The 12,234-nt window shown below is 40.2% G+C and overlaps 2 protein-coding genes across 5 annotated transcripts in view; one reads left to right on the forward strand and one right to left on the reverse strand.

Moving 5' to 3' along the window:
- The window catches only part of Ralgps2 (Ral GEF with PH domain and SH3 binding motif 2), a 157,264-nt gene that overhangs the window by 44,364 nt on the left and 100,666 nt on the right, over positions 1–12,234 (reverse strand). The gene's annotated exons all lie outside the window — the stretch shown is intronic.
- The window catches only part of Angptl1 (angiopoietin like 1), a 17,245-nt gene continuing 6,222 nt past the window's right edge, over positions 1,212–12,234 (forward strand). Inside the window, exons 1-2 of the mRNA XM_005363920.3 lie at positions 1,212–1,565; positions 6,961–7,806. Coding sequence (XP_005363977.1) covers positions 6,987–7,806 — 820 coding nt within the window. The 5' untranslated portion in view covers positions 1,212–1,565; positions 6,961–6,986. The remainder of the gene's footprint in view (positions 1,566–6,960; positions 7,807–12,234) is intronic.

Raw genomic sequence — 12,234 nt, forward strand, 5'->3', positions numbered from 1 at the left:
ATTTTAATTTGTGGCAATTTATAGGTATAAACTGGTATTTCATTTGTTTGAGTCATAATGCTTTTATCCACTTATCTTGTTACTGTCTTATATAGACAATTTAAGGCATTATAATAGGTAATAATAGGCATTATATTGACTAGTTTTAAGTCAACTTAGCACAAACTAGAGTCATTCGAGAGGAGAGAGCTTGAATTGAGAAAATGCCTCTTTAAGATCTGGCTGTAGGCAGATTTGTAGGACAATTTCTTAATCAGTGATTGATGTGGGAGGCCCCAGCCCCCCTGGGCTGGTGGGTGCTCTGAGAGCAGTCTGAGGAAGACAGAAGGAGCAAGTCAGTAGGCAGCACCTGTCCTGCCTCAGGGTCCTAATCCCTTTGCTGAGGGACTGCGATGTGAAGTGTAAGCCACATCAACCCTTTCCTCCCTAAGTTGTTTTGGTTATGGTGTTTCCTCCCAGCGACAGCTATCCTAAGTAGGACAGGCATAATTTTGTAAGCAAGCATTATTACATAACAGAGAACTTAAGATGGAAAGAAGCACTAATTATGTAACACAGAATTGAAGATTAAAAAACTTCACTAGATTTATCATCAATTTCACTTGTTTTAAGGTAGTTACATATTAAAGCAAGTTTTGTGTGTGTATTTTTTTTTCCTGAGTTAGGTTCTCACTGATTAGCCCTGGTTGGTCTGGAGCTTACTGTGTGCATTCCAGGCTGGCCTCAAATTTATAGGGATCCGACTGCCTCTGCCTTCCGGGTGCTGGGATTAAAGGTCCAGCTATAAATGCAGTTTTCTTTTAAGAAACATTACATAATTCGTTACAATATCTTGAAAGTTTAAAATGTCCTGAAACAGCAACACTGGAATAAAATGTTTAGACATTCCCCGAGGCTGTACATGATTGAATGTTAGGTGGTTGCTTCCCGGGAAAGTCTAGCTCCCTAAGCTCAACGCTACTTCTAAAGTGGAGTGCTGTTTTTTCAAAAGCTCTGTGGCCAGCAGACTACAATGTTTATTTTATAATTGCCTGCTGAACCTCGATAGTCTGTTTCCAGATGGTGCCCTTCCTTCAACCTGCACACAATCTCTCCTTGTTCAGAGCCATTCAACCTCCCGCTGCTCCAGCTCCCCCTCCCCACATAGAGGAAATCTTAAGCAGGAGATTTCCACCCCCTCCCCGGCTCCAGCAGTTTTCTAATGACGTAATATGTGGGCTGAACCTGAGTCTACTGAGAACAAGAGGGAATCACTCTGCGAGTACTGTGCTGTGCGGACAGTTTGTCAGCTGCGGCTGGTTACTGAAGCTTCTCCATGCTGCAAACAGCACAGCAAAATGCATTCTCTGCTGGATTAGAGAAAGTCCACAGACAGCCCCAAATTACACAGGTGGCCTGTCAAAGTAGTACTACAAAACCAAGTTCCTTATTGCTTGGATTCAACGGTCAGAAAGAAAAATGCAGTTGCCACTGAAGTCAAGAGACCAACAGACTTCTACACTGATCTTTTAGAGAGCAAGGGTAAGGACGAAGTTTCCGGATTTACTTTCCAGCAGACACAAAAGGTATTTTAATGTTTCTCTTATATTTATTCAAAATTCTATGTTAAATGCCTAATTTTCCTTTGTACTAGAAATTATGAGCTCTCCCAAGGATCTCTAGAAGATGCTGATTTGCATCTGAAGGTTTTGTTTTGTATCTTTCTGTAGAAAAGTACTCATGATGGTTAATGTATAGCTGAGGTCTGAGCCAGAGTGACTACAGACAGATACATTCATGCTGGGTTTATGAAAACAAACGCTTCAGCGACACTAGGGAATCCCACAAGTAACTCATTAATGCCAAAGGCTCACGCAGCACAACAGTCAGCAACAAAGGACGTAAACTAAAGAACTTGTGAGCATGGCGAGTTTCTCTTCCGGACGATGGGTGGGTGGGTGGGTGGGTGTGTGTGTGTGTGTGTGTGTGTGTGTGTGTGTGTGTGTGTAAAGATGTGCACTGACTATTGGGATTTTCAAAGTATGGACACAAAACAAAGCCAAGAGCCAGTTGGCTGAATGTTTGCAACAAAATCTCAATCACAACAGAACAAAACTCTTATGAGACTTCAAGTTAACCTATGATGGTATTTCTTGTTATGATTACTCATTTTAGAGTTTCCTAAATTTACCTCCAACAGAAATTTCATTTTCACAACAGATTAAAACTGCTTCTAATTTGAATTAGTTGCAAAAGTAACTACTGATACAAATAAATAATGCAAACCTGAGGTCAGGATTGAGAATATTAGGGTCACAGGATTAACAATACGAACTCAGGATTTAACTACTGGAAAAAGGTGAAAGGTCAAAAGCCTGTCTTAACTATACCTAAGATGCAGTGTTCCTCAATATTCTAGCAGGGCCTGTTAATCATAAGAGTTATGAAATTACTACTTACCGATAATAAGTTTCAACACCAAAAGACAGCCAAGTTTGTTATTATGATGGGAGAGTTCCCTGACTTTTATTAATCTTTAGAGGTAAGAATTTTCAACAAATAATGATAATGTTCAGTTTTGTTTTTTCAACTTCATTATTATAACTCAATTCCGAGAGCTCTGTTAAATACATAATTTACAGGAAAGTCTGACAAAATTTCCAGGTCATAGTCAATTTGAAACACTGTCATCTCTATCATTGCTGGCCATGATAAAAGCAGGACCTCATTCAACATCAGGTCTTCTAAAGCTTTAAGTAGGCATTGTGTGTCTGTGTGTGTGTGTGTATAGCACAGATAATGATTTGTCTGTTTTGGAGACATTCCCAGGGCTATTCTCAGGTCAGTTCCTCAAACACACGTGACAATCAGGAAGGACTTCATCCGCCTGGCCAGTATTTCTCCAGCTAACTTCATGTCTCAGGGCATTTATTTCTTGTCACAGCAGCCATGAAGAGAAGCACTACTAAGAAAATGAATACAACGGCACAAACTTTTTCTTTCTTTCTAGAAACCAGCAGGCAAGGGGCAGATCCAAGCTTCAGTGTACTGTAACTAATTTGTAACATTCTCTTGGGACCTTGGAAAAACTTAACATAAACAGAAAGGTTTTACGAGGTAATGCAGAGTCACGGATCTTTCACTTTTAAAACTGAGCATATGTGGGAAACATTAAATAAGAGGGTATTTTTTAGAAAATGTCATAGTAAACAAATTTAAAAATCAGTTCTTTGCTCATGACATATCTAGTCTACCACTTATGAATGTGTCTTCTAACTCTGCTTGAAGGCCAATGGGATCAGCAGATTACAATGCTGCTGTAATACGGAAGCATAAAACAAACACAACATAAGGAGCTTTTAATATCATCTTAGGTTGTATGACTGATTTTCTGAACCAAAGTAATGCAAGGCAGAATAGATCAAAGCACCAGAAAGTCCTCATGCTTTAATTTTAAAATTTCTTTGGCTAGGTAGCTTATTTCATTCTAGAAGGTATTTTACGAGTCAAGAGTTTATGTTCTATTATTAAAATGATACAAAGAGATTTAGAAAAAGTTATATATTTTTGCTGAGAGGCTAATGGCTTCTATTTTATTTTAACTGTTTCCTTTTTAAAAAAATAAAGTTACATTTAAATTACAAAAATTTCCTGTAAATATAAACTTGTCATCAGCTTTAGTATGGGTAACTCCTGGAGAGTAAAAGATGCTCTGGAATGAAAAGCGTCTGGTTTGTATTTCCCACAGTGTCAGGAGAGTAGAGGACAGGACTCAACTCCTCATCTGTGCTTTTGCCACCAGTCAGCAACAGAGAAGGCTTTGATGTAAATGTTATTATTTCACCAAATAACTTCCCACACTCTTCCCATTCTTTGCTCCCTTTCATCATCTATCCTCTTTGAATACAGCACTAAACCGAAAACACCCAAACCACGGAGACTTGCTTTCAGAGTGCAGGTGGCAGCAGTCTCCACAACAGCTCAGAGTGTGTCTGTGTGGTTTCTACGTTAGACTATATAAACACCAACTGACAGAATCCATATGGCAGAGGAATGGCAGCAGCAAAGTAAGGGTCTAACAACAACAGCATCGACTTCAGAAGAACGGCCTGCAAGTGCTTTTATACAACCAAGGAACAGGACAGGGAGGAGTCACAAGCAGCACACACCAAGATGCCTTTTGTTATGACAGACGTGATAGTACACAAGCTGCAGGATTGGTATTTGAATCTCACTTGTGTTCTCCTGTCTGGGACTTCTCTTTTTAAGTGATACTGCTTTTAGTTCCCTGACAGAAAGTAGTTTGGAAAGCAGAGCCATAAGATGAAGTGGTTAATTAAAAGCACCAACCCTAGTGTCTTCTGCCTGGGCTGAAATTCAGACTCTAAGTCCCCACAGCCCCTACTCCACCCCAAGACAGGGTTTCTCTGTGTAGCTGTCCTGGAATTCATTCTGTAAAACAGGCTGGCCTTGAACTCAGAGATCCCTTTGCCTTCTGTGTGCTGGGATTAAAGGTGTGTATCAGAATCACCTGCCTCATTTGGTTATGAAGACAATGGCTTGCTAAGGGGCTAAAAGAGTGGTGTCTCCCTAAGAGCCCCCACTAGGTTACTGCTGTGTTGTTGGTACTAGGTATAAACAACTTGGGGTCTGGCTTCTGAAATCAAGAAACAAGGGCTGGGGTAGAAAAGCAGGTAAGAAAAGCCCCAGGGTGCTCACTGCTGGCCTTACAAACAGCAGACAGCATCAAGCTGCCTTGGGAACAGCTTGCTCAGGAACCCATCTCATGGATACGCTTTCCCCACTCCCTCCCCACTCTACTGCACTGCTCATCTGGGAGTTAACTGAAGACAAAGGGAGGGGTCTAGGCTCTTGGAAGAGTTACAGTGCTGGACTCTGAGGAACAAGTACTTCTTATCTGCCACAGCCAACAGGACACAGTCCATGTGCACAGTCTGAAGTCTTGGTGCTACAGATACTGACTGAGGCCAGGGAACTCAAGATAGAGCTGTTTCTAATATTAGTGTGGCTTTGTCCTTCAATACACACACAAGGGTGCAAAAAGGTTCTTTATATCCACCTTGGTAATGCTGTTGAAAATTAGGAATTCTTTTACTAAATACAACCCACTGGACTTTAACAGAAAACACCTGCTGAATCATCTATAAGCTCAGGGCACATGCATGACTGCAATCTGGAAACGCAATGACCTGCAGGGACTGGGAGCATCCTGTCTCCAGTCTCCAAAGCAGACGCTGCAAAACCATGCGATGGTAAAACTGTTCACTTCCTATTAATCTGAAATGTTTGACTTGGTAGGTTAAAAAAAGTCATGGTGCTTACTGTAAAACAACTTAACTAGTTTTATACAATACTATACTCTGAAACACAGACTAGTAAGACCACTTAAGAGACTGAAGTAGTAACCAGGCAATGCCTTAATTACTATCTTATACACATTATGTACTGTTTTCATAGTCGTGAGAGTGAGCTTTCTAAAGGAATGCACTTTTGGGCGGGGGGTCTTAACAGCTTTCACAGAACCTCAAAGTGTGCCTTTCACAGGATGGGCACTGATAAAAATGACTTCCATGAGTTTGGGAACAAAAAAAAATGCAATATAAGGTGATGGCTGAAAGAGCTGCAAGAGATAGGGATCCCATCTTTAAACACATACCAAAATACCAACTTAATAGTGAATTTAAGGATTCAAGTTAAATCTAATTTACTAATACAATCTCTCAGTGGTCCCTTAGATGCCCTGGCAGTTAGAATAAGAAAGTCCTCCACAGGTTCATGTACTTACACTCGGCCCTCAGCTGGTGGCGCTGTTTGTGGCAGTTTAGGAGATGCCCTTGGAGGAAGAACATCTACTGGTGGTGGGGCCACTTCTAGGTCGCTGTCTTTACTCATGTGACCTCTCAGCTTCCTGCTCCTGCAACCAAGACTCTCCACTAGGACAGCTCCCTCTTTCTCTGAAGTATAAACCAGGGCATTTTCTTTCCCCCATATGTGGCTTCTGGTTACTGTTTTTTTTTTTATCATAACAACAGAAAAGTAACCAATACAGAAGCTTTAAAAAAATATTACTGCTTTAAAAATGACTAGCTTAATCCACTGTACAAAGCAATAGATTTCACAATATTTTTGTTCAAGTATATCATTTTGATAATTTTCATAAATCATTATCTCCTCTAGTTCTTTCCCCCAATAATTTCCTATTTTCATGTCAGATGTGAAAATCATATATGTCTATATAAATCCTAGGTTCCATGTATTTTTCCTTTTGGAGTCTGGCCTATTTTTCTTAGAAAGCTGACTCTAATTCCATCTATTTTCCTGCAAATGACTTAATTTTGTTCTTTATGGTTGAACCACTGTGTATATATGCCATGTTTTCTTCACACATCCTTCTCTTGGTGGATGATACTTGGATGATACTGTAACTCAGCTATAGTGAACGATGTTGCAACAGGCAAGGGTGAGCAAATATTTCTGAAGTTTGTTGACTTGAGTCCTTCAAGATAGATATCCAGGAGTGAAATAGCTCAACCTCACGGCGTTTCTATTTCTCATTCTCTTCTTTATGTTGTTTTTCTTTTTCAAGACAGGATTTCTCTGTGTAGCCTTGATTGTCCTGGGACTTGCTCTGTAGACCAGGCTAGCTTCGAACTCCCAGACACCAGCCTGCCTCTGCCTCCTGAGTGCTGAGATTAATGGCACTAATCGAGTCACTAACGCCTGGCTTGGCTGTTCTATTTCTTGTTTGAGGAACTTTTATATTAACTCCCATAGTGGCGGTACTATTTTACTTTCCTACTACTTGTGTATAAAATGTGCCTTCATCCTCATCCTTGCCAGTATTTGTTATGTGTTTAATAGCCATTTTAGCAGGTTTGAGATAAAATCTCAATGTGATTTTTATCTGCATGTAAATTAATTCTTTTTACATTTTCTCTTCACTCAACTGCTTTCCCAAAGACGCTGTGGTACAACTTCATTTCAAAATGAAGGCTTTTGTCTGGACCCTTGGTGTGCTACTCTTTCTACTGAGCACTGATCATTGCAAAGGAGGGCAGTTCAGAATAAAAAAGATAACCCAAAGGAGATATCCCCGTGCCACAGATGGTAAAGAGGAAGCAAAGAAATGTTCATATACATTCTTGGTACCCGAACAAAAAATAACAGGGCCAATCTGTGTCAACACCAAAGGTCAAGATGCAGGTACTATTAAAGACATGATCACCAGGATGGACCTGGAGAACCTGAAGGATGTACTTTCCAGGCAGAAACGAGAGATAGACGTCCTGCAGCTGGTGGTGGATGTCGATGGGAACATCGTAAATGAGGTGAAGCTGCTTAGGAAGGAAAGCCGGAACATGAACTCTCGAGTCACTCAGCTCTACATGCAACTGTTACACGAGATCATCCGCAAAAGAGATAATTCACTGGAGCTCTCCCAGCTGGAAAACAGAATCCTCAACATCACCACGGAAATGCTGAGGATGGCAACAAGGTACAGGGAGCTGGAGGTGAAATATGCTTCCTTGACTGATCTTGTCAATAACCAGTCTGTGACGATCACGCTGTTGGAAGAACAGTGCTTGAGGATATTTTCCCGACCTGACACCCACGTGTCTCCCCCTCTTGTTCAAGTTGTGCCACGACACATTCCTAACAGCCACCAGCACACGCCGGGTCTGCTAGGGGGAAATGAGATACAGAGGGACCCAGGATATCCCAGAGACTTAATGCCTCCACCAGATCTAGCAACAGCTCCCACAAAAAGTCCTTTCAAGATTCCAGCAGTAACTTTCATCAATGAAGGTGAGTTATCTCTTATTGGTCAAATGGGAGAATGAAGCTGGCATGCTATCCAATTCATGCAGCAATACTCTTAAATAGCCCTTGTTCTTGTGTGGTGATATCATACATGTTCAATTAAAATTGCAATTTTTAAAAGCAGTATTAGGGTTTAATATAAAATATCTCTGTTCTCCCTGCTCTAAGTTTCTAGGTGCTTACATAAAAAATTTTGTTTTCCCTGTGAAAAAGAACTCTTCCCTCCAAATTCTCACAATGGAGGCTGCTGTCAATGAGAAGAATGGCTACTGCTGCACTAACTGAGGGATCGCTCTGCACCTGAGCCTGCAGCCACAGCTCCATCTCCTACCATCCATCAGAATCCTTTCAGCTTCCGCCTGTGCTCTTTCCCTAACCCTTATCTAAAAGAGTGTTTACCATCTTTCTCTCTTCCTCCTCCTCCAGCCTGCAATGGAGTGTTCGATCTCCACTCAGGAGTGTGACTCCTAACACCGCTCTGTGACTAATCAGATACTGGGTCTTGTTTTTCCCAACTTCAAAACATCTACACAAAACCTAGCTTTGTTATGTAAGGAAGAAAAGGGGCTCATATTTTCCAGGTGAAACAACCAAGGTTTTTGTCAACATTAAAAATCCCAACACTAATACTGAGAGCTCTACCTCAGTTTCTGAGTTCCTTCTTCTCATGGCTTTGCTGCTGAGTGTTGACTCTGGGGGGACTAGTAAACAAACAGATTCCTTTGTTTCTCTTTGTCCCTCTGATGTGAGCATCATCTTGTAAGACGGCTCCTAAACCCTTTACAAGATGACAACTTCTTCCTTACACTGAACGAAAAACTCAGATGCCCAGAAGAACAATAGAAGCTATTTACTTATTGCAAAGGCAGGACATAAAAAAGGCCAGGAAGAAACAGCACAAGGTGGCCGTCTGCAGCAGTGGTGCCCACCAACATTTGATCCCTGCTTCTGGACTTCCACGGTCATGCTGGAGTCTTCTAATTTCCCTGGTTTTCCATTGACATCTTTCTTGTTCATACCGTGAACGAGCTGTCTTCAAGACACTCTTTTGGAGGTCCCCCACATCTCAAGATGTCAAGATCTAGGCTCTGCCTGCTCCTGAGTGGAGCACTGCCTCTTGGTTTAAGAGATGTAGGACTTCTGCATTAGGATAGTCTATTACTTCCTGTACCAAGGCTTCCTCTATTGAAATCTGGGTGATCAAGGTTTACCTCAAGGCTTTAGAGACTAATGCTGTGCCTTCCCAGACTCACAGACATTAATTGATAAATGGCTCTTTCTCTAAATCATGGGCCACTTCTTGAGTCTGTTTTCTATACCACACTACACTGGAGTTACTGCGATTTGTTTGTTTGCCTCCCTGCTGGATCAAGTTTGGCATGTTGTGAGCATCGTATTTGAAGAATGAGTAAGTAAGCCATAAAATAATTATTTGGTCAAACCAACGTTTTCCTGCTAGAAGTAATTATCACGGCAAAAATAGCACAGGCATAAGCATCCTTTGTACATATCCATATACCATACATCTGCTTATTAATTCTCTGCAAAAAGAAAAAGTCTCATTTTCTCATTTTCCTTTCATGTGTTTCCTTCATAAAAATGTTTCAATAAAGCAAATCTACTTTCTTTCTTGCATTCTGCGACTTCTGTCCATTCAAATAAGGCTGAGATCAAATGATGCAAACTGAAGATCCTCCTTGAAGCCCTTGCCGACCTCCACAGGCCTGGAGGTGTCTGCAATGCACACATTCTTGAGTTATATTTTACCTTTACAAGAACCCACAGCACATCTAGGGGAAGTGCATTCTAAAACAGAAGCTTCTTTCTGGCAGTTGGATAGCGTGTCTCAAGTGTAGGTGCTAATACATTAGATGATTTAATAACACAGAGCCTCAAAGTGATTAATCTAAAGACTTTCATGAAAACAAGTGTTAAGAGCAGAAACCATATGGGTATCATTAAATTAGGTAAATAATCATCGTTAATTAGTGACCCAAACCCTTTAATTTTCAAAGACATGTACAATTCACCAGGTCTAGAAAAGAAAAAGCATTGACCTTTCCCATCCTTTTTAAAACTTAAGTTTTATTAAGCTCTTAATGTATATGATTTATCAGTATGGTAGTTCATATGTAATTTACAGAAAGCTAACTGAGCTGCATTTTATCAAGCTATGGCAGGTACAATTACAGAAATGCAGCTGCTCTCAGTTTTCTAAGTCAATGGCGTCATCACTTTTAACAGAAACAATGATGTGTGTATTAATTTATATAACAAGTCAAGAAAATGCTGTGCAAAATGAAAGCATCATCTTGTAGGTTTTTCATACATGGAACTTCAGTACAACAAACCCGTGCTGAAATCTCGGCACCTTCCTGTCTCTGACCTCCAACCCAGTGCTGAGATTACAGACATTGCCTAGTTTTTACAGGAACACTGGGGATCCAAACTCAGGTCCTTATACAGGAGGAAAGTTACAGACTCAAGCTTCTATCCACCCCTCAGAAAAGATACATCTTAAAATAACAATAGAAAACTGAAGAAATTCTGAAAATGATGATCATCAGAATTGAGAGTCCCCAGATGGGTTCAAACCACGATGCCCAGTGAAAGCTAAAGTCCCTGTCTGTGAGTGAACAAACACATCACCATGTATCAGCAGACGGATAAAAGCATGTGACTGGACTGGGAGCCTCACGCTTCCTTCCACTTCTCTCCCTGCAGGGATTAAAGTTCCCACTCTCTCTGACATGTAATTCTTCTCTGGCCTGACTACAACACATGCTTCTATATCGTGAAATTGTTCTTACATTATCAAGGAAAAGAAAAAGGGGAGAAATCAGCATTAATGGGATTCTCCACAAGCCCAGTAGTATTCTGTGCCATATGTAATGCAGGAGAATTCAGAGTATGCTTATGGCTAAAATCAGCTGTAATATCAGTTTATGAGTTTTTATAACTTATGGGTTTTATAAGTAATGTCTTATTCTCTGTGGTAGAAATGACTATATCCTAACCTTTGATGAGCCATATACTGAACATCTTCATGAGCACGTATGTACTACAAAAAAAGTACTGAAGTCATTTAGTACATACTTCTGCATGTGAAGACCAGGAACAACAAGAGAAAAGAAGGGACTCAAAGTGACTGGTGACAACTGTTCTGTTAAGTACCATGAGCTGAGCAGAAATAAGCACGATGTATACACTCCAACTGAGCACTTGAGGCTGAGGCAGGAGGATCTGGAAACCAAGGCCTGTCAAAGAAAAAGGGAGGGAAACCTCTAAATACTCTGACTGAAACCCTCAAATCCACTCATGACTTGAAAAAACTAAACCAGTTAAGACGACAAGGGCTGTACCTCCAGCATTTGGGAGATTGAGCCAGGATGGCTGTGATTCTAAGACATGCTTGTGCTACACACCCCACCACTCCCAGGTCAACCTGGGTTACACGGTGAAACCCCATTTAAAAATAGTAATAATAAAAAACAACTTCAGTAAATTAGGGAAGCAAAGAACATTTAAAGTGATTGTCTTGAGGCTGTCATAATGAATGCAAAATTAAGAAAACCTCAAAAGAGAAAAAAGGAGCCAAACAAATTGAGAGAAAAAATGCGATACCTATTGTAACCTTAAAGCATTTTTTACTTTTATGTTTAAACTTTTTTTCAGATTATCTTATTTTTTTACTAGAAATCTATAGCACAGACACAATTTAAAAAATTGTAAGTTACATATGAAATATAAAAATGTGGAGTAGAGAATTTGACACTCGATTTTTCATACTTTTCCATTTCCTTGAATTTAAAGTGAAGAGGCTGATTCATTTTTTAACAAGCTTGACTGATGCCCAGACAAAACAGCAGACATCAAGTCTGAAGAACACACGGCATCTCCATCCTCAGGGCAACCCAGAAGGAAGAGCTCACATTCCCCACCCAAGAATCCCCTCCAATGACAGAAACACTGAGCACTTACATAATAAAATTATCTTAGGAAGCTCAAATGGAAACAGCACTATGTTCTCAGCACAATGTATGTAACACATTTCTCAAAATTTAAGTAATTCTATTATAATTATAGAACAGAATTTTTAAAAGAACTTTGACTAAATTATTTGCAGATATTTAAAGGTTATGTCAGAATTTAAAAGTAGTAAAAAGTTAACAAATGGGCTTTCAAAACTTGTCTTTATTTGACATGTTTATTTCTGAAGCATAATTTGTGCATGCTTTTAAAATAAAAGGCTTTTTTTTTGACCATGTTCTGTCCTGTCTTTTATTTCTTTTTTTTTTTAATTTATTTATTTATTGAGGATTTCTGCCTCCTCCCCGCCACCGCCTCCCATTTCCCTCCCCCTCCCCCGATTAAGTCCCTCTCCCTCATCAGCTTGAAGAGCCATCAGGGTTC

Source organism: Microtus ochrogaster (genome assembly GCF_000317375.1).
Source record: "Microtus ochrogaster isolate Prairie Vole_2 chromosome 6 unlocalized genomic scaffold, MicOch1.0 chr6_random_2, whole genome shotgun sequence".
NCBI lineage: Eukaryota > Metazoa > Chordata > Mammalia > Rodentia > Cricetidae > Microtus > Microtus ochrogaster.